At 35.4% G+C, this 20,476-nt stretch overlaps 1 protein-coding gene across 2 annotated transcripts; it reads right to left on the bottom strand.

The window, feature by feature from the left end:
* Positions 1–16,331: 16,331 nt before the first annotated feature.
* Positions 16,332–18,140, bottom strand: LOC140983404 (uncharacterized). 2 transcript variants are annotated; one of them, XR_012176421.1, is made up of 3 exons: positions 17,496–18,140; positions 17,250–17,318; positions 16,332–16,688 (listed from the first exon to the last, which is right to left on the bottom strand). XR_012176421.1 is itself a non-coding variant. In XM_073450452.1 (3 exons), the coding sequence occupies exons 1-3, from the start codon at positions 17,873–17,875 to the stop codon at positions 16,421–16,423; spliced, it is 348 nt and encodes a 115-aa protein (XP_073306553.1). In that variant the 5' UTR covers positions 17,876–18,140; the 3' UTR covers positions 16,332–16,420. The 2 variants fall into 2 exon arrangements, 1 of the variants encoding a protein (XP_073306553.1); XM_073450452.1 differs by having other exon boundaries at positions 17,865–18,140.
* Between the last annotated feature and the right edge of the window lie 2,336 nt (positions 18,141–20,476).

The following is a 20,476-nucleotide window of genomic DNA, read 5'->3' on the forward strand; positions in this document are numbered from 1 at the left end:
GGTCTGATAGGGTTATTAGACCACCTGCAAGATATACACTTCTTCATGAACAAGGCCATGATGAGCCTTGTGTTGGATGTGATCCAATGAAATTCAAAGAAGCAATATCTTATACTGATTCAACCAAATGGCTTGAAGCCATGCAGTCAGAAATGGACTCTATGTATTCAAACCAAGTTTGGACATTAGTGGATCCACCTGAGGGAATCGTTCCCATAGGATGCAAATGGATCTACAAAAGAAAGCTTGGGGTGGATGGGAAGGTATTGACTTTCAAAGCAAGACTGGTTGCAAAAGGTTATACTCAAAGGCAAGGAATTGACTATGAGGAAACTTTTTCACCAGTAGCTATGTTTAAGTCCATTAGAATACTACTAGTCATAGCAGCATGGTATGACTATAAGATATGGCAAATGGATGTAAAGACTGCATTCCTCAATGGAGACATCAAAGAAGAAATTTATATGTCTCAACCTGAGGGATACACATCAGTAGGTAGTGAGCATAAGGTATGCAAACTTCAGAGATCTATATATGGTCTCAAGCAGGCGTCAAGGAGTTGGAACCTCAGATTTGATAGCACAATCAAAGATTTTGGTTTTGCTAAGAATCCCGAGGAACCATGTGTGTACAAGAAAGTTAGTGGGAGTGCAGTGACATTCCTTATACTTTATGTTGATGACATCCTACTCATTGGAAATGATGTAGGATTACTGCAATCAATTAAAGTATGGTTAGCAAGTAAATTCTCCATGAAAGACATGGGTGAAGCATCCTTTATATTGGGAATACAAATCTATAAAGATAGATCGAAGAGGATGCTAGAACTCACCCAAGCCACTTATATCGATACTATTCTGAAGCGATTCTCTATGGAAGAGTCCAAGAGAGGATACTTACCAATGTGTCATGGTGTTACTCTATCTAAAGCTATGTGCCCTAAAACTGATGAAGAGATAGAGATGATGACACGTATTCCATATGCTTCAGCCATTGGTAATATCATGTATGGTATGATATCGACACGTCCTGATGTTGCCTACGCTCTGAGTGTTACAAGCAGATATTAGGCGAACCCTGGTCCAATGCATTGGAAGGCCGTGAAAGATATTCTTAAGTACTTGAGAAGAACTACGAACTTGTTCATGGTCTATGGGGATAGAGAATTGAAATTGGAAGGCTACACCGATTCTAGCTTCCAATGTGACGTAGATGATTTGAAATCGACCTCTGGTTTTGTATTCATGCTTAATGGTGCGGCTGTCTCTTGGAAGAGTTCTAAGCAAGACACCGTTGCGGATTCAACCACTTAAGCTGATTACGTTGCTGCATCACCTGCAGCCAAAGAGGCAGTTTGGATGAGGAATTTTGTCCAAGAGTTGGGCGTCATTCTTAATGGAGTTGATCCAGTCCCGGTGTACTGCGACAACACTAGTGCCGTTGCGCAAGCAAAGGAACCAAGATCTCATCAAAGATCCAAACATATACTGAGTAAGTTCCACATCATCCGGGAGATTGTGGGAAGAAGAGATATATCGGTTGAAAGAGTCTCATCTGCAGATAATGTTGCTGATGCACTTACAAAGCCCTTGCGAGGACCATTGTTTGAAAAACATCGCGAAGCAGTGAGATTAAAGTTTATGGGCAGTTGGCTCTAGGGCAAGTGGAAGATTGTTAGAGTAGATGCCCTGTAAGCCAACTGTTGGCTGGAGAATTTATTGACTCAAGTGTAATAAACAATCTTTATTTTAATATAATTTAATTTTTAATGATTTCATTATAATTTATCTGTATACCCATGCAAGCAGCATAGATAAAGTCCTTGATTATGCTTTAATACAAATGAATCGTAATTCGATGTTGAAACTCATTTGTAAACACTGCATATTCTAAATTCGTTCCTAATCGATTCAGCTGCCTAAAACAGGGATAAAGGTCACTTGAGCTCGAGACTAGCATCTGTGATGTTATGTACCGCGTTTCTTGGTAAGGGCATAGAGATGTCCAAACATGCAGGTGGGTAGTCATATGATGATTATACCGAACAACCCTCCCTCGGACTTTCCAAGTGGTTATCATTCATCGAGAGGATAAGTCCGTGGTTATGATTGTACACCATTAGTCCTTACGACCCGGGATAACACTGAAGCTCTATATGCTAGGGCTGTGCTTTGACTCGTTTACCGGCTCCATGAGAGTCATCAGGTGGCGAGGTTGGGTATAGTTGCGACACATATAGGAGCCAGTGCATTGTAGTCGGTGATTTACTGCTCATCTACGGGTGTGGATATCCCATGTGATCTGATGTAATAATAGTGCATGGAATCTCTGGTCAGAGTATGAGATGTACGTTAAAGAAAGAGTTCTCCAATAGTACACGCGATGCCACTATTATAGTTATCACATGGTTATCGAATTAATATGCAACCCTCGATGAACCAATGGTTGCAGATTCGATCGAGATATGAGATGAAGGTACCGTACTGTACATTAATCATAATCAACTGGTTCTTGCAGGCACTATCAGTGATAACTAGGGGATTATGGGACGATGCTACTAGACGCTCTTACCATGATCTGATGGGTGCAATCAGAAATGAGTTCTGACATTCTTGATCAAGGTGTTGATGAAAAGAATGGGGCTAACTAGGGTAAGCCCGAATAAAGGATTATGTCCTGAATCACAAAGAGTTGTGAACTCACGGCTAGCTGTATCCCTGAACCATTGAGGGTCACACAAGCACTGGATTGTTTGTTCTCGTTGAGAGAATAAATTCAAGATGTTTAATTTATATTATAATATAGTAAATTCAAAGAGTTGAATTTATGATAATTAATTTTTGAGAGAATAAATTCAAGAAGTTGAATTTATAAAATTTGAGAATTTAATTTATTAAACTCAAATGTTGGGTTTATTAAATATTAAATTTTGAAGGTGATATAAATTCAAGAAGTTGAATTTATAATTTGAATAATAAATTCAAATGTTGAATTTATAAATGATATAATTTATTAAACTCAAATGTTGAGCTTATTAATTAATAAATTAAATATGGTGGTTAATATGTTTAATGGGCTTGTAAGAGTACAAGTCTAACATATTAAATAATTAAAGTTATTAATGGACCTTGATTAATTGATTAAATTAGTTGGACTAATCCAATTAATTAATCAAGCCCATTATGTTAATTAAAGGGTCCAATTATTATACTATGATAATTAGATCATGGGTTGATTATAAAAGTGATTTTGAGAAGTCAAAACCCTATCATCCCACCACCATAATTTCGAGAATCCCTCTTCCAAAAGAAAAAAAAAATTCGGCCACCTCTCTTGAGAAAGAAATCTGAGCCGTCTCTCAAATATTTTTCTCATACGTAAAATCTCTTCCATATTTTCTAGTGCAATTTGGAAGAGGATCAAGCGATCTAGTCATGGACCCTGATAGGAGGATCAAACAAGGAGTTCATCGAAGAAAGTTCGTAGGGATTAATCAAGAGCTAATCCGTTAATACCGGATTAGTTGGAGCCAAATGATTTAATTCACAAAGGTATAATTTCTAACGCCCTATGAATGTTTGTTTTCGAAAAACCATACGAACGCCCAATCAAATATATTTTGATCATCAAAATAAAACAAAAATTTTAAAACTTCTGCTGCGTTTGGACGTGTAGAAAATCGAGATCCCACAATGACATATGAATCTTCCAGCGAAACCATTTTGCAGAAGTCCATTAAGGATAGTGTTCAAACTAGAAACAGTACTCTTAAAATGCAATCTCTTGAAAAAATCAAGAGATTGCTCCATCTCACAGTTGCTTATAGCAGCCATCACAATGTTCCAAGAAATAGGATCTTTATCGTCCATCAGTTCAAAGAAATTTTTTACACAAGCAAACCTACCAGACTTAGCATAAAGATCAAGAATTGCATTGTTCAGAGGGACATCCACGTCAATCACATTTTTGATCATCCAACAGTGAATAGCTTTCCCCATTCGGAACCCATTATCACCAACACATATACAGCACTTGATAACACTTGACAAAGTGAAGGCATTGGGGGCAACAATTCCCTCCATCTGCATGTTACTGAAGTAGTCCAAAAGCAGCCCCGTGATACCCATATCCAGATAATTCCGAGAAGAGAGTAGTCCAGATTCTGACAATCTCTCTCAGGAATTTTGTCGAAGAACTTCGTGGCGGACTCAAATTGGGAATCTTTCAAATAGAGGCGTAAGAGATAATTACCCATTTTGGCCATAACTTTAATTTTCAAAAAGACGATGTCTTGTAGAAATATATCATTTATTTTGATTTTGAATACTATTTAGATTAATTATATATATATACACGCCGGCGAAAATCGAAGATTTCATTTTTCGAAAGCATGCTCTATATTATTCCAGGCTACTGTACAAGTTTCGTAAATTTTGGATAAGTATTGCATTTACTGTGAATTTTTAAAGAAAAATGCTATGATTTTCGGATATGATATACTATCTATATGATCATATAAACCTTTGTATAAATGTTCATAGCATTCAATACTTGGAAAATATATCATTGGAAGTAGCTATGAAGTTTTATAATTTTTCGACTCACAAATTATTTATTATGATTTTTGTGAGTTATATATTAAATGTTATATATATCGATTAATGATAAAATAATTTAAAATATTACATATTTTGAATTTTTTTCAGTTAATATTATAATAAGAGTTGAAATAGAAAATATTGTAATTTTTGAAGTCAAATATTAATTATTGTAAATTTTAAAAATATTTTTGACTATTAGAAAATAATTTTGACAAAGAAATATTAAATAAATAATTAAAATAATTTTTTATGAACTTTTAGTCAATAAATAAAGTTTATAAAGTTATATTTTTTATTTTGGTAAAAATTTAGGGATAATCTATATATAAAAAAAGTGTTTACTATACTAATGATAATCACATTGGTCAATAGGATTGACTTGAACTTGGAACTCTCACTCTCATCCATAGTAAGTCTCAAGATGAGGAAATTTTTATCGTTCTTCCTATACAGCCTTTGGCATTTGGCCTGGACATTATGATATGATATTCTTTAACGATATTCACTACGAATTATTGATTTCTTACGCCTGTGCATAAATTTTGTATCTTTGAATCGCGTTGATGCATATGAAATATGCCCCATCCTGAATGTTCTTTTCTATCCTACTGACTTCTTATTCATGTCGGTACTACTTTTCCGAAATGATTGAATGCTTCAATGCAACATTCTCATTGTAATATCATCATACTAAATGTAATTCTTACCAAACTTCCACTGAATGAAGTTTTGGTTAATCATCGAATAAATGAATGAATGACTGAATGATAAGGTGATTGAACAAAACAGAGCCCCGGACAACGGACTTTGCTCTGGAGATTGAGTCCATTGAACAACGTGACTTTGGTCCGGGTATATTAGTTCACTTGGCTCGTTATTCTTTACTAACCATTATTTTTGTATACTCATATAACTGGATGTTGATCCTTTTGTCTATTGTATCATTCTTTCGAATTTGAGTATTATATTTACCTTTATTTAATTCTCACTAAGTCCTTAAAGACTTAACCTCTCTATTTTTTTTATCTATTGTAATTTCCAGAGCCAGGTAACTAGGATTTGGATAAAGAAAGAAATGTCGATGTATGATCCGCCAGTTGTTGTTTGGAATAAATTGCTGGAAGGCATAATGAGTCATTTAGTCTATGAGTCAGTTGTCTGAAATGTTTACGTCATTGTCACTCTTACCGTCTATGTTAGTTTGGACATGTAAAACTATATCGTAATTTACTAGTACTTGTTCGTTTCGCTTCCGCTAATAAAATTCTTTAATAGTTCATATTACTGTATGTGATACTTCTAAAGAGACATAATTCTCTTATGAGGTATTATTAGGGAATGTGGCATTCCTTGAGGTCTAGTTTCAAGACAGGGTGTCACAGAGGTGGTATCAGAGCTGCATCAGGCTAGGATAGGTTACCTAGAAGGATAAACAAAAAAAAAATTATAATTCTTTTAATATATGCTAATCACTAATTATCGTTTCCATAAAATATTGATTTAACATAGGATGTCCGACTCTACCAGTAGCTAAGGAGGTCGTTTAGACTCTATTTATGTCCGTACAGATTCCCCGACCTTGACTTTCACATCTGGAGATCGAGGTTTATCATATTATCCCGACCATGTTACTCTTCAGATTGCTGAGGATCGTGATAGAGTGAGGGCCTCTAGGGCGACTGATCGAGTCCTTTTTGAAGAGGAGATTTATCGTTTAACTCGAGGGAATCAAGACATGAGGAACCAGTTAGCTATTTATAGATGGCACATTGATTCCATGGGGATTCTGGAGTATTATCCCACTCCCTTGGATGATGCACTGATGAGACAGATTCTACCCTATAGGGGTGACATAGGTCGAGCGGTGTATGAGAGAGATAGGATGATCTTGAGTCTGTCTGAGTTACATGGGTTTGTTGATCGAGAGGTGAGAGCCCTGCAAAGAGCAGAGTATTACTCTGAGATTCATTTTGATTATATTATTACTCAGGTTTGTACTATGTTCGACTATGCTATTTATGGGTTAGAGCCAGTGTTAGCAAGTATTACCAGCCTTCGAGATGGAGCAGGATCTAGCAACATTCCTACCGAGCACCTAGCTATTGATCCACCAGTCGTCCCACCAGTTGATCCATCGGTCGTCCCATTTGCTGACCCAACAGTTGTTCCTCTTTCTGATCCACCAGTTCTTCCACTTCAGGAGCCCGAGTTACCCCCATTACCACAAGTTTTAGAGGAGGATGGGTGGCTGACAGACCCCGAGTACGAGTCCGACCCGGAGGAGTTTCCTGATGAGCTGCCATTGATAGTGCAGCTAGGACCATTTTGGGGAGAGGACCCTTTACCTTTGCTTGGAGATATTGCTGATGATGTTGTCATCGAGATATCAGATGATGAGGTTGCATCCGTCGCCGAGTCGACTGTTACCACTGAGGAGTTGTTCTAGACTTTGATTATTAGTTGTATTGTTTTCATGAGAAAAAAAAAATCATCACCTTTGTCTTTTTTTTTTTTTTTTTATCAATTAACGATATCTCGTATTAGTAGGTCTAGTAAATTATTTGATGTGATAACTTTTCTAACTGGATGGTAAATTCTCAAGTAGTTATCGATTTTTTTCTATAAATAATGACTGATTTTTTATGATAATTATATCATGGTATGTGTTATTGATTAGCTTAAACTGTTATTGCACAAATTCTTATTTATGAAAAAAAATTCCCACTATAGCAACTTCATGGCATCTTCGAATGGAAGCACCCAAGCAATGAGCCAAGAAGAGCAAAATCATCAGCGTAGAGAGGAGCGCATACCACAAGAAGAACCTAATCCTCGCCATATACTCGAAATGATGCAACAATTCTTTCAGTATTGCCAGAATCCACCAAGGAACCAGGATACGGGTGATCGAACATTTGAACATTTCCTTCGATTCAATCCTCCAAGGTTCGAAGGGACCCCGGATGCAACCCAAGCTGAGTCTTGGCTGACCAAGATCAAGAAGATATCTTCCGTTCATAACTTCTCTGATGAACAAAAAATAAATCTATCTACCTAACAATTCGAGGATGCTACATACAATTGGTGGAGAGTCACAGATCATCAGTGGAACCGAAACAATACCCCCAGAACATGGGAGAACTTCACAAAATAATTCGAAGGAAAATATATTACCCAAGTTGTGCGAAACGCTCGAGGAAGGGAGTTTATGGACCTAGTTCAAGGATCTATGACAGTAGCTCAGTACGAGGCTGAGTTTCACCGCTTAATCCTCTATGCCCCTCAATTCATGAAGATGAACCAAGGAAGACGAGAAAGTTTGTTGCAGGGTTAAAACTAGAGATCCGCTGGTCAACGCTATCCTCTGAAGTAACCGATTATAATATCGCAGTCAACCAAGCTCTACGAGTGGAATCAGAAATCAAAACACTCCTTAAGAGAGAAGAAGAAGAAAAAAGAACCCGTAACCCCAATTTCCCCGAAAATAACCAAAAGAAGAGGAGATATGGAAACGAGATTCAGCATGGCAAGAAAGAAGGACCATCAAAACAAAATTTTGGAGAAGGAACTAACAAGCAAAGATGCGGATACTGTGGGTTAGCCAATCACAATGAAGACAAATGCTGGAAAAAGAATGGGAAATGCTTGGTTTGTGGAAGTGAACAGTACCGTATTCAAGAATGTCCACAAAAATCTCGGCCTTTACCAGCTCCAACTGCTCAAAAACGGAAGATTCCAGCCAGAGTTTTTGCACTCACAAGAAATGAAGACGATATCGATCCCACTGCTGTAGTTGAAGGTACAATTCTTCTACTTTCAAAAACTAGAAAAGTTTTATTTGATCCTGGAGTGACACACTCCTTTGTTTCTAGCACTTTTGTTCACCATCTAGAGACACCATCTGTAAAGCTCCCATATATCCTGGAAGTTAGTTCACCAATGGGAGATAAGTTACTTAGTGAAGTTCTTTACAAAGACTGTCCTCTAGAGAGGGGTGGGGAAACATATATGGCTGATTTAATTGAGCTCCCTATACAAGGTTACGATGTCATTTTAGGGATGGACTGGTTGTTTAGACACCAAGCGTAATTAGATTGTTATTCCAAAAAAGTAAAACTCTCAAAATTTGGAAACCACAATGTGGATTCTTTTCCCGTAACACCAAAAGTTTCCAAAGAAGCTCAGGCTATCAAGGGATTTCTAGCTTATCTAATCAATAAGTCACATGATCAACTTAAGGTATCTGAAATCTATGTTGTTCAAAACTTTCCGGAGGTTTTTCCGGAAGAAATAAATTCCTTGCCTCCGCAAAGAGAGATTGAGTTCTCCATCGAGCTATCACCCAGAGCTATGCCCAAGTCCAAGACCCCATACCGAATGGCACCTGCAGAATTAAAAGAATTAAAGATCCAATTACAAGTGCTTGTTGACAGAAAATACATACAACCCAGCTCATCACCTTGGGGAGCCCCGATGTTATTTGTGAAAAAGAAAGATGGCAATTTAATACTATGCATTGATTATCGAGAGCAAAATAATGTCACTATAAAGAACAACTATCCACTACCGCTATTGACGAACTGTTCGATGCTCTTCAAGGATCCAAAGTTTATTCGAAGTTGGACCTAAGACAAGGATACTACCAGCTGCGGATTCGACAAGAGGATATACTTAAGACTGCTTTTAACACTCAGTATGGTCACTACGAATTTTTAGTGATGCCATTCGGATTGAAAAATGCGCCAGCTATTTTCATGGATCTAATGCATCGAGTCTTCCAACCCTATTTAGACAAATTTGTAGTCATTTTCATTGACGACATCCTTGTTTACTCAAAAAGCAAGGAAGAGCATGCACATAGTCTTAGGACAGTTCTCCAAACACTAAAGGAAAATCAATTGTATGCTAAGCTCAGCAAATGTGAGTTCTGGTTGGATAAGGTGACATTCTTGGGTCACATAATTTCCGGGAATGGTCTTGAAGTAGATCCTACTAAGATGGATGCAATAATGCAGTGGAAGCAACCATGCAATGTAACTTAAGTTCGAAGCTTTCTTGGCATAGCAGGATACTATCGAAGATTCATCCAAGACTTTGCAAAAATTTCAGCTCTACTAACCCAACTTACTCGCAAAGATAATATGTTCCAATGGAACCAAAGCTGTGAAGAAAGCTTTCAGGAACTAAAAAAGATGCTTACTAGCGCCCTAGTCTTAACCCTACCAGAAAAGACAGAAGGGTTCACGGTTTAAACTGATGCTTCCAAAGAAGGATTGGGTTGTGTATTGATGCAAAATAGGAAGGTCGTTGCCTATGCTTCAAGGAAGTTAAAGATTCATGAGAATAACTATCCGACTCATGATTTGGAGTTGGGTGCAATAGTATTTGCCCTAGCAAAATGGAGGCATTATTTATACGGTGAGACCTTTGACATTTATACTGACCACAAGAGTTTGAAGTATTTATTTACTCAAAAGGAGTTAAATATGAGGCAACGTTGGTGGATGGAATTCCTAGAAGATTATGATTGCTCTATACTATACCATCCAGGGAAGGCTAACGTGGTGGCAGATGCTTTGAGTAGAGCCAGTATAGCCCATCTTGGAGGAAGAGAAACTAACCAAGTCAAGTCCAAAAACTTGTTACACATATTTTCACGTGGTCATCTAGCAGGACTAAGAGTCGAACAAGAATTCAACGCCAGAATCAAGCAAAGTCAGGACATTGATCCCTATGTAATTAAGCTGAAAGAGACCAAAATAGGGCAAGATTCTTATTTCACCACCAACCCTCAGGGTATATTTTGCTATCGTAAACGGATTTATGTGCCCAACTCATTAAAAGAGGAAGTTTTGGAAGAAGCTCATAGTTCTCGATTCACCAACCATCCTAGAGGAGCCAAAATGTACCAAGACTTAAAACAAAACTTTTGGTGGAAAGGCATGAAACGAGATGTTGCAGATTTCGTAAGGAAATGCCTTACTTGTCAAATGGTGAAGGCAGAATATCAAAGACCATCAGGGCTTTTACAACCTCTTCCCATTCCCGAGTGGAAGTGGGATCATGTAACCATGGATTTTGTGTTAGGGTTACTTCTTATGAAAGGAGGCTTTGATAGTATCTGGGTTGTGGTGGACCGTTTAACAAAATCCGCTCACTTCATTTCAGTGAGTAGTAAATATGGAGTGGAAAAACTAGCTGGTCTATACCAAAAGGAAATCATTCGTTTGCATGGGATGCCCTCAACAATTGTTTCAGACTGAGATCCAAAATTTACATCCAGATTGTGGAAGAAGCTTTAGGAATGCCTTGGGACAAAGTTGAATTTCAGCACATCATCTCGCCCTAAGACAGACGAACAATTTGAAAGAACTATCCAGTCCTTGAAAGATATGCTCCGCACCTTGTTTTAGATTTTGGAGACAGCTGGGGAAATAATCTACCCCTTATAGAATTTGCATATAATAATAGCTACCAGACTACAATTCAAATGGCTCCTTATGAAGCTTTATATGGACGAAAATGTTGTTCCCCTCTGAACTGGGATCTTGAAGAATGGCGGTGCACCAAATATGGGAAAACTTGTTCCATAAAACCAGATATTATACAAGAGGCAATTGATAAAGTACAAGTCATCAAGCAAAGGATACAATCAGCTCAAAGTCGACAAAAGAGCTATGCTGACTAAAGAAGGAAAGACTTGGTATTTGCAGTAGGGGACCAAGTACTCCTAAAAATATCTCCTAGGAAAGGAATCCGAAGGGCTGGGAAAAAGGGAAAGTTACAACCTCGTTTTTTAGGTCCTTTTGAGATTCTGAAAAGAATAGGACCTGTTGCCTATCAACTGCAACTACCTAGGTCACTATCTGGGATACATAACACGTTTCGTGTATCCCAATTAAGAAAATACTTCACGGACTCAACACCCATTGTAGACCCGGTGCATGTAAACCTAGAAAGTGATTTGACTTACGAGGAACAACCTGTTAGGATACTTGATCAGAAAATCAAAGAACTTCGCAGAAGACAAGTTCAACTCGTCAAAGTGCTCTGGATGAGCCAAAACATTCAGGAAGCCACTTGGGAGAGAGAAGATGATATTAGACAACAATACCCAGAGCTATTCGAATCTGGAGACCAGATTCCTTGAAGATGGGGAGATTGTAATACCCCATAATTAGGTATATATCTAATTATTATATATTACTAATAAATTTTTATTTATTAAAAATAAAATAAAATGAAATAACTAATATATTATATTTATATATAGACATTCATACAAGCATACATACCTACATACCATCATCATAGTTGCTTAACCAACACACCACCTCCTTTCTTGCCCAACCGGTGATCAAGATTTGTTCATCATAGATTGGAGATAAGGCTTGATCATTGCCTATAAAATGCACCCTTCACCTAAGGAATTTCAAGAGTTCTCAGCCTGAATTTTCGAGTTTAAGTAGTGAGTCTAGTATAGGGTGGAGTGGTGAGAGTTTATAGCTCAAAAAGTAGAGAAAAGAGGTCAAAAATATCTTTATATACCAAAAACCCTTCCAAAAATTCTATAAAAATTCCACAACACTCTCAACTCACCCAGAAATATACCACAAAAGGAGGTGTCGAAAAATCATCAGCCGATTTTTCGTTAAAATTCAGAAATCGCTACTGTCCGGGAAGGGAATAGTGCCGGAAAACTCGTTTTTCAGGTACTGTTTTCACTCCCAATTTCTGTAACTTTGCTGACCGTATTTCACCTTAGTATAAACACAAAAGCTGTTCATTGTATGTCATACTTCTCATTTATGTCTTTGGTTTCCCGGAATCGTCCACGAAAATAGTGTTTTCCGGCGGCCGAAATCGGGGTGTGAGTTTTACTAGTTTTTCCTTTTCTAGCACGTTTCGGCTATGAATTTCAAAAAACTTATAACATAAGAGTTGTAGGAAATCGTATTTTATGTTTGTTGGAAAAACCTTGGTTGCGCGTGCGCGTCGGCGAAAATCGAAGATTTCATTTTTCGAAAGCAAGCTCTATATTATTCCTGGCTACTGTACAAGTTTCGTAAATTTTGGATGAGTATTGCATTTACTGTGAATTTTTAAAGAGAAATGCTATGATTTTCGGATATGATATACTATCTATATGATCATATAAACCTTCGTATAAATGTTCATAGCCTTCAATACTCGAAAAATATATCATTGGAAGTAGCTATGAAGTTTTATAATTTTTCGACTCACAAGTTATTTATTATGATTTTTGTGAGTTATATATTAAATGTTATATATATCGATTAATGATAAAATAATTTCAAATATTACCTATTTTGAATTTTTTTCAGTTAATATTATAATAAGAGTTGATATAGAAAATATTGTAATTTTTGAAGTCAAATATTAATTATTGTAAATTTTAAAAATAGTTTTGACTATTAGAAAATAATTCTGACAAAGAAATATTAAATAAATAATTAAAATAATTTTTTTATGAACTTTTAGTCAATAAATAAAGTTTATAAAGTTATATTCTTTATTTTGGTAAAAATTTAGGGATAATCTATATATAAAAAAAAAATGTTTACTGTACTAATGATAATCACATTGGTCAATAGGATTGACTTAAACTTGGAACTCTCACTCTCATCCATAGTAAGTCTCAAGGTGAGGAAACTTTTATCATTCTTCCTATACAGCCTTTGGCATTTGGCCTGAAAATTATGATATGATATTCTTTAACGATATTCACTACGAATTATTGATTTATTACGCATGTGTATAAATTTTGTATCTTTGAATCGCGTTGATGCATATGAAATATGCCCCATCTTGAATGTCCTTTTCTATCCTACTGACTCCTTATTCATGTCAGTACTACTTTTCGGAAATGAGTGAATGCTTCAATGTAACATTCTCATTGTAATATCATCATACTAGATGTGATTCTTATCAAGCTTCCACTGAATGAAGTTTTGGTTAATCATCGAATAAATGAATGAATGACTGAATGATAAGGTGATTGACCAAAACAGAGCCTTGGACAACGGACTTTGGTCTGGAGATTGAGTCCATTGAACAACGTGACTTTGGTTCTGGTAAATTAGTTCACTTGGCTCGTTATTCTTTACTAACCATTATTTTTGTATACTCATATAACCGGATGTTGATCCTTTTGTCTATTGTATCATTCTTTCGAATTTGAGTATCATATTTATCTTTATGTAATTCTCACTAAGTCCTTAAAGACTTAACCTCTCTATTTTTTTTATCTATTGTAATTTCCAGAGCCAGGTAACCAGGTTTTGGATAAAGAAAGAAATGTCGATGTATGATCCGCCAGCTGTTGTTTGGAATAAATTGCTGGAAGGCATAATGAGTCATTTAGTCTATGAGTCAGTTTGTCTGAAATGTTTACGTCATTGTCACTCTTACCGTCTATGTTAGTTTGGACATGTAAAAACTTTATCGTAATTTACTAGTACTTGTTCGTTTCGCTTCCGCTAATAAAATTCTTTAATAGTTCATATTACTGCCTGTGATACTTCTAAATAGACAGAATTCTCTTATGAGTTATTATTAGGGAATGTGGCATTCCTTGTGGTCTAGTTTCAAGACAGGGTGTCACAAGAGAAGTTTAATAACATGTCTCAAATTGGGCATAATTGGAGTAAAATATTCTTATTAGTTCTTCAACTTCTTTCTGAATCCACAATCTATACATGTACAATAAGGATTGTTTCCATTGAATTTGGTTTATATATTGGACATGTAATTAGCAAAGGATGGGTACTAATAAATTATAACATAGCAAATATGTTAAGCTCCGGGTAATTAAGCATATAAGTATATATAAAGTAAGATATAGGGTGCCAAGTGAATTTTCATATATTATATGAAATATGTTGAGTCATAGGTAATTTATAATAAATGTCGTGGTTGTTTTTGTCGATTGCAATAAAAGCATATTAGTTATATGTATATTTTGATAGGTAGTAAATTACATGCTATAACTTTTTTTCAGAAACCTGAGTCACCACAGTAATTGATGTATTTCTGACAACTGTGATGTTCAAAAAAAGCTAATCATCATTTGTTTATGTCACGTGTCAATGAAATGAACATTGTTATAAACAAGATAGCAGTTTTGAAAATGTATGTATATTTATGTAATGAAAAGAATTCATGCTCTTAGCTAATTTTAAAAGTAAAAATACATGTGTGGTTAATAAGAAAGGGTTGGCTAACAGCTTATGAACTTCGGAAGAAGCTACAAATAATAGAATAATATAAACTTTTTATATAAAGAATGCAACAGTAAATAATTATGAGTAAAGGGAAAGAAGATATTATTGTTATGTACTTTAGGAAAACAAAGTGTTTTAGAGGGAAACAAATGTGTCAATGAGGTTTTATCATTTGGTTGAACAGTTTAATGTTTATTTATATATAGAGATATATATGGCCTATAATTTAAGGAATATTGATTGAATATTTTTATGTTATAAGAAGCATTAATTAGAACGAATGAAAAAGTTGATAAATTTTATATATAATCAGTAATAATATATAATTATCTAAGGTAGATTTTTGAGCTAATAATTTTAATATGATATTACATATATGGAAATGTATAGATTTATTTAGCTTGTTTACTTTGTAGATTTGAAGTTGGGAAAGTTTAATACCAATGCACACACACACATATATATAATGTAAATTCCTTTGTATCCAAGGGAAAAAAACGCATTACTCGATCGATCCTTTAACTTTTCTTTCTTTTATAAATTTCATAGAAACGATAATCTTGCAATTTTTTTCTACAAAAATTTAAGATAATATTATAAATTTTTACACCTCAACCTAAAGTGGCTCGCTATATATCATCACAATTCGAAAGAATTAATTATTAAATCTCAAATCTGTCTGGGTTAGTAAATGGTAATAGTGATTCCACCAAAATATTATTGTCTGCTTTGTTAACATAAATTTCAACGCGTATTATGATCAAGTCTAGTATTCTCATTACGTGGAAAATTACATTTTCAATATCATAATTTATACATTTTTTATTTTTTGTTTTATTTTTTATTTCGTTATCGATTAATTTACGATTTTAGTCTTTAACTTAAATATTTTTTAAATTTAATAACTTTTTACTGAAATGTTATCGTAATACCGGAAAATACCTGCTAATGACAAAATATATAAAATATAACAAGTGTAAATATTCATTGTATCTATTTGATTATTTGTCATTTGAGTAGAAGCTCGGATTTAGGATATTTTCAGTATCATATATTTTTTTATCGAAAGAATTTTTATGTACTCGTCGTCTCATCCTATTTAATATTTGGTAATAGATACATATGTATATTTTGTTTTGTTGAATTTAATAAATAGTTATCAATATTATATACATTCGTCAAGGTCATAAAATAATTGGATAACTGGCATTTAGTTTGGTTTTTGGCATTTCACAGCGGATGCTTTTGAAACTAAGAAAATTGAATTTTTTATATTAAAAAAATCATATATTGCTATGTTTCTACACAACGGAAACAAGGGAAAAAACCATAAATTTGTACTTAATTTTAAATTATTTGAAGTAAATTCCTTGTTAGCCACACTGATAATATGGAGGGTTTATTTTTTTAAAAAAATAAATAAAATTGCCAAAAATAAAAAATACAAAACTAAAACAAATATTTAATAACATAAAAGGTCAAAATCGCATAATGAAAAAATTAGGTGACCAAGAAACCATTTTTCTCTATAAATACACATACACAACAATAGAGACCCACACGCACAATTTTTATTTAGAGTAGGATGGAAGGGACTGTGACGAAATGTAAGGGCCAAAATAATATAACAGTATATAAAATTTGTGGGAGGGCAAATAAATAATGGTGGTGGTGGTGGTGGTGCTTTCCCTCAGCCTTTTCTTGTTTATGTTTAGCTTCCTTCTTCTGGTGATGCTCGTGGAATGTGTAGCCACCGGCTCCCACCGCCACGACGGTAGCAATCTCCCCCGGTATTTTGTGATTGTGCTTGTTATCTGGGCCCTTTGGCCTGTTGCTTCTCATACTGATCATTTTCATGTAAATATATCAAAATTAATATGATGATAATTGAATTTTTCAACATTATATAATTTGGTAAATGATTATTATTTGATTACCTATATATAATTGTATTTTGGGTGATGAAGCTGATGGGATTCCTAGACATTGGATTTCACCGATTTGATCACAAAATGAATGATCCATTATCATTATTAACTTTCATTTAAAGAGCAAACCTAGGTGCATAAGAACATTTATCAAGCAATCTCTGACACTGTACCAACGTAAATCTTACAGATAATGTGATGAACAAGTTTAAGATACTTTTGGATAAATGATTTATCAAGCGTTCTATGGTATCAATGGAAATATTCGCTACTTTTGGATAAAAGACTCATCAAGCATTCTATGGTATCAATGGAAAACTTCGCTGGTATCATAGTTGTAACAACTTTTTAGATCATTATAAAGGTGAAAAGGGATAAAATAGAATATCAATACTGCCATTAGATCATAGTTTTCGGAAAATAGTTACACAGCATACCACTGCTGCTCGCATATTGAACAAATATTATATACATACCTTTCCATACTTCTAGCTTCTGGCTTGTAGGTGTAGGCAGCCGTCATGCTGGAAGCCACAAACTTCATCCTAAAACCAGATAGAAACTTAAGAGGCAGTATATGATGTCAAACTGAAAATAAGTATCATCCTTGATTGCTAAATATAGTGGGTTTTGCCAGAATTAACTTTCAAGAATACTAAACCACATAAAAATAAAAATTTGAGATCAGCTGGTACGCGCGTAAGAATATTCAAGGAGCTTACACAGAGAACATCATTCTCTTAAAAAACAGTACGCATATTGAGTTCATCAACTGCAGTTCTTTGTCCCTAAAGGCCAAATGCATGAAATAAAAAACGAGCAGATAAGTAAGCATGAATGAGGGCCAACAAGCTGCAGTTGGCGGACTAAAACAAATTATGAGTAGAAATTGCACATAGATAGCGCATGATAATCTCAACAGGAATCTCGTTTAGCCAACCATATTCAGAAGTGAATGCTGACTCTTAACAATGCAGCAAAAAGATGACACAACAGCAAAACAAAAACGACCTCAACCATCAATATCGTAGTCTTTTCATCACTCCTCGCATATTGTTCACAATATTTAAACCCACAAGCACCAAAAGTACCTGGATGCCATCAGGCAGGTTCATTGACGAGAGCAGCGAAACAGCATCTTGGCTAAAGTTGATCTCCAATCTCCAACACTTTGGTGCAACCTTAAATTAAAAAGAACAAAAGCTTTTCAGTTAGGCTTGATCCCGCTCGGTGTACTTACGCTTCATTTTTATAGACATGTCTCCTTAGTCCCCCATCGCCTGGGTTCTCTTAAAAAAAGCATATTAACGAAAAAAATCTTCATCACTTGATGGATCTCATTAAGAGTTTACATAAAACAACATATTCATATCGCAAACTAATTAGCGACGGACATCATCGTTAACCGTCGCTAAAATTAGCGACGGTCGTAATTTAAACGGTCGCTAAACAGCGACGATTTAATACACTGTCGCTACATTTAGCGACGGTTTTTTATAAACTTCGTCGCTAATTTTAGCGACGGTTTTGTATGCTTTCCGTCGCTAATTTATTCAGTAAAATAAAAAAATATCACTTTTAATATTTTAATAAATATACAAAAAAACTCACAATCTAATATGCAAATTATATTCTTGATTTACCGTGGAAAATACTATATTCTTGATTTTAAAAATTTATTAAACTTTAAAGAGAAAATCGAAACCAAAATTATATAAGGGAGAATAATTTTAAGTGTTGTGAAGTGGTATGGTAGAAAATGGACCGAGGGTGGGGATATTTATAGACAGTTTGCGACAGTTTTGACTTTAACCGTCGCTATTAGCGACTGTTATTTTCTAACTGTCGCCGATTTAAAATTAGCGACGCTTTTACATGAACCGTCGCTATATTCGACGGTTAAGTATAAACCGTCGCTGATTTTAGATCAGCGACGGTATTACCAAAACCGTCGCTAAAATTAGCGACGGTTTAAAAACACTGTCGCTAAACTTAGCGACAGTTCTTGTAAAACCGTCGCTATATTTACATCGGCGACGGTTTTACATAAAACCGTCGCTTCATTTGGCGACGGTTATACTTTAACCGTCGCAAGATTTAAATTAGTGACGGTATAGTACAACCGTCGCTAATTTTAGCGACAGATTTAACTCAAACGGTCGCAAAATGTAATATTGACAACAAATTTATAGAAAAACCAGTAGAAAGACAACGGTTTTTTACAAACCGTTGTCGTAGCTTGAAGAAAAACGCTAATAGACAACAGTTTAAAAACCGTTGTCGTAGCCCAAAAAAAAATCGCTCATAGACAACGGTTTTTAAAAACTGTTGTCGTAGCCCAAAAAAACGCTCATAGACAACGGTTTTTAAAAACCGTTGTCGTAGATATATCAAAGACAACAAGTTTAAAGAAACTGTTGTCTTTGAGCGGATTTTTTTAGGATACGACAACGGTTTTTGTTAAAACCGTTGTTAAAAGTAAAAAGACAACGGTTTTAATAAAAACCGTTGTCTTTGATGTGTTGTTAAAACTAATTTTTCTTGTAGTGAATCAATATACCGAGAATTTCTTAGAAATTATCAGGCATCGAAAAAACTGTTTTTCTTCCAAAAATGTTTCACAATAATCAAGAAAATAAAAATATGTGAGAAGGAACACACAAATGAGATTTCATAACAGAGAAGTCAAGTAAAGAGAACAGCGAAATCAAAGAATGTGTTGAATTAATTAAAACCATATTGGCATGAATCGCGACGCTACGATCCGAATTCAAAAAGGAAGCGTATTTGAAAGGAGGCAATACCTCAAACCTACATTTTCCCGATCAAAAGTAGAGTGTTCAGCCAAAACCACCTCGTCTACGCCGGTTGGAGGCGGCCACAGCCGCAGCATTGACAGCCTTAGCTGCGGGCTTGAAACCCAAGTCGCCCTGGTCGTTCGACCATGAAGCCGCCACGACCTGCGCCACACCAATGTTGCTACAGTTCCGTCGCGCCTTGTTGCTCAGCTGTTCTGAAATTTTCCGATACCTCGAATCAACTCAAAGTTTGTACCTACATCCAAAAATATAATCAATATCAATATTGATATCAAATTTAACCAAAAAATAGGGCAACCCTTAAATAATTTCCGAAATCATAATTTATACCTCATTATATATACCAAAACGAAGCCTAGGACCCAAAGAACAAAAGCCCTCAATCAATTCCCGAACTCCGTCGACGTACTGCGGCGATTCAACGGAGAAAGGAGCGGCGGATTTTCGAAAAGTGTCGAGAAACACTTCAATATGGGTACCAAAACGTAGCTCTCGTCGAGATCTTTCCAACCATATATTTATTTGAATTTTTCGATCACCGGTGCGGTCACAATCGACGGTCAAAGGATACAAAATGGTCGAATGTTTTTTGGCAGAAAGTTACGGGAAAAGATAAAGAATTCATGTGTGTTTATAGATGTAGTGTGTGTGAGAGAAAGTATTAATATATATGTATAAGAGCACCCACAATGGGATGTTAAATAGGTGTTATAACACCCATTTAACACCCACTCTCCATTCTCACAAGAGAGAGAAAGAGGGGCATTCAATTGTTTGAACGCCCTTCTGTCAGTATATATATTTTTTTAAATTGGCCAACTAGTGACGGTTTTTTGAAAAACCGTCGCAATTTACGATCGCTGACACGCGGGCTCCACGTGTTT

This window comes from Primulina huaijiensis, chromosome 8 (genome assembly GCF_012295235.1).
Source record: "Primulina huaijiensis isolate GDHJ02 chromosome 8, ASM1229523v2, whole genome shotgun sequence".
Lineage (NCBI taxonomy): Eukaryota > Viridiplantae > Streptophyta > Magnoliopsida > Lamiales > Gesneriaceae > Primulina > Primulina huaijiensis.

Excerpts from the sequence above, each read along its gene's own strand:
- LOC140983404 (XM_073450452.1), bottom strand. Across the intron at positions 16,689-17,249 it reads GAAGCTAGAAGTATGGAAAG|TATGAGAAGCAACAGGCCAA; the intron begins GTATGTATATAA and ends GAAAATGATCAG.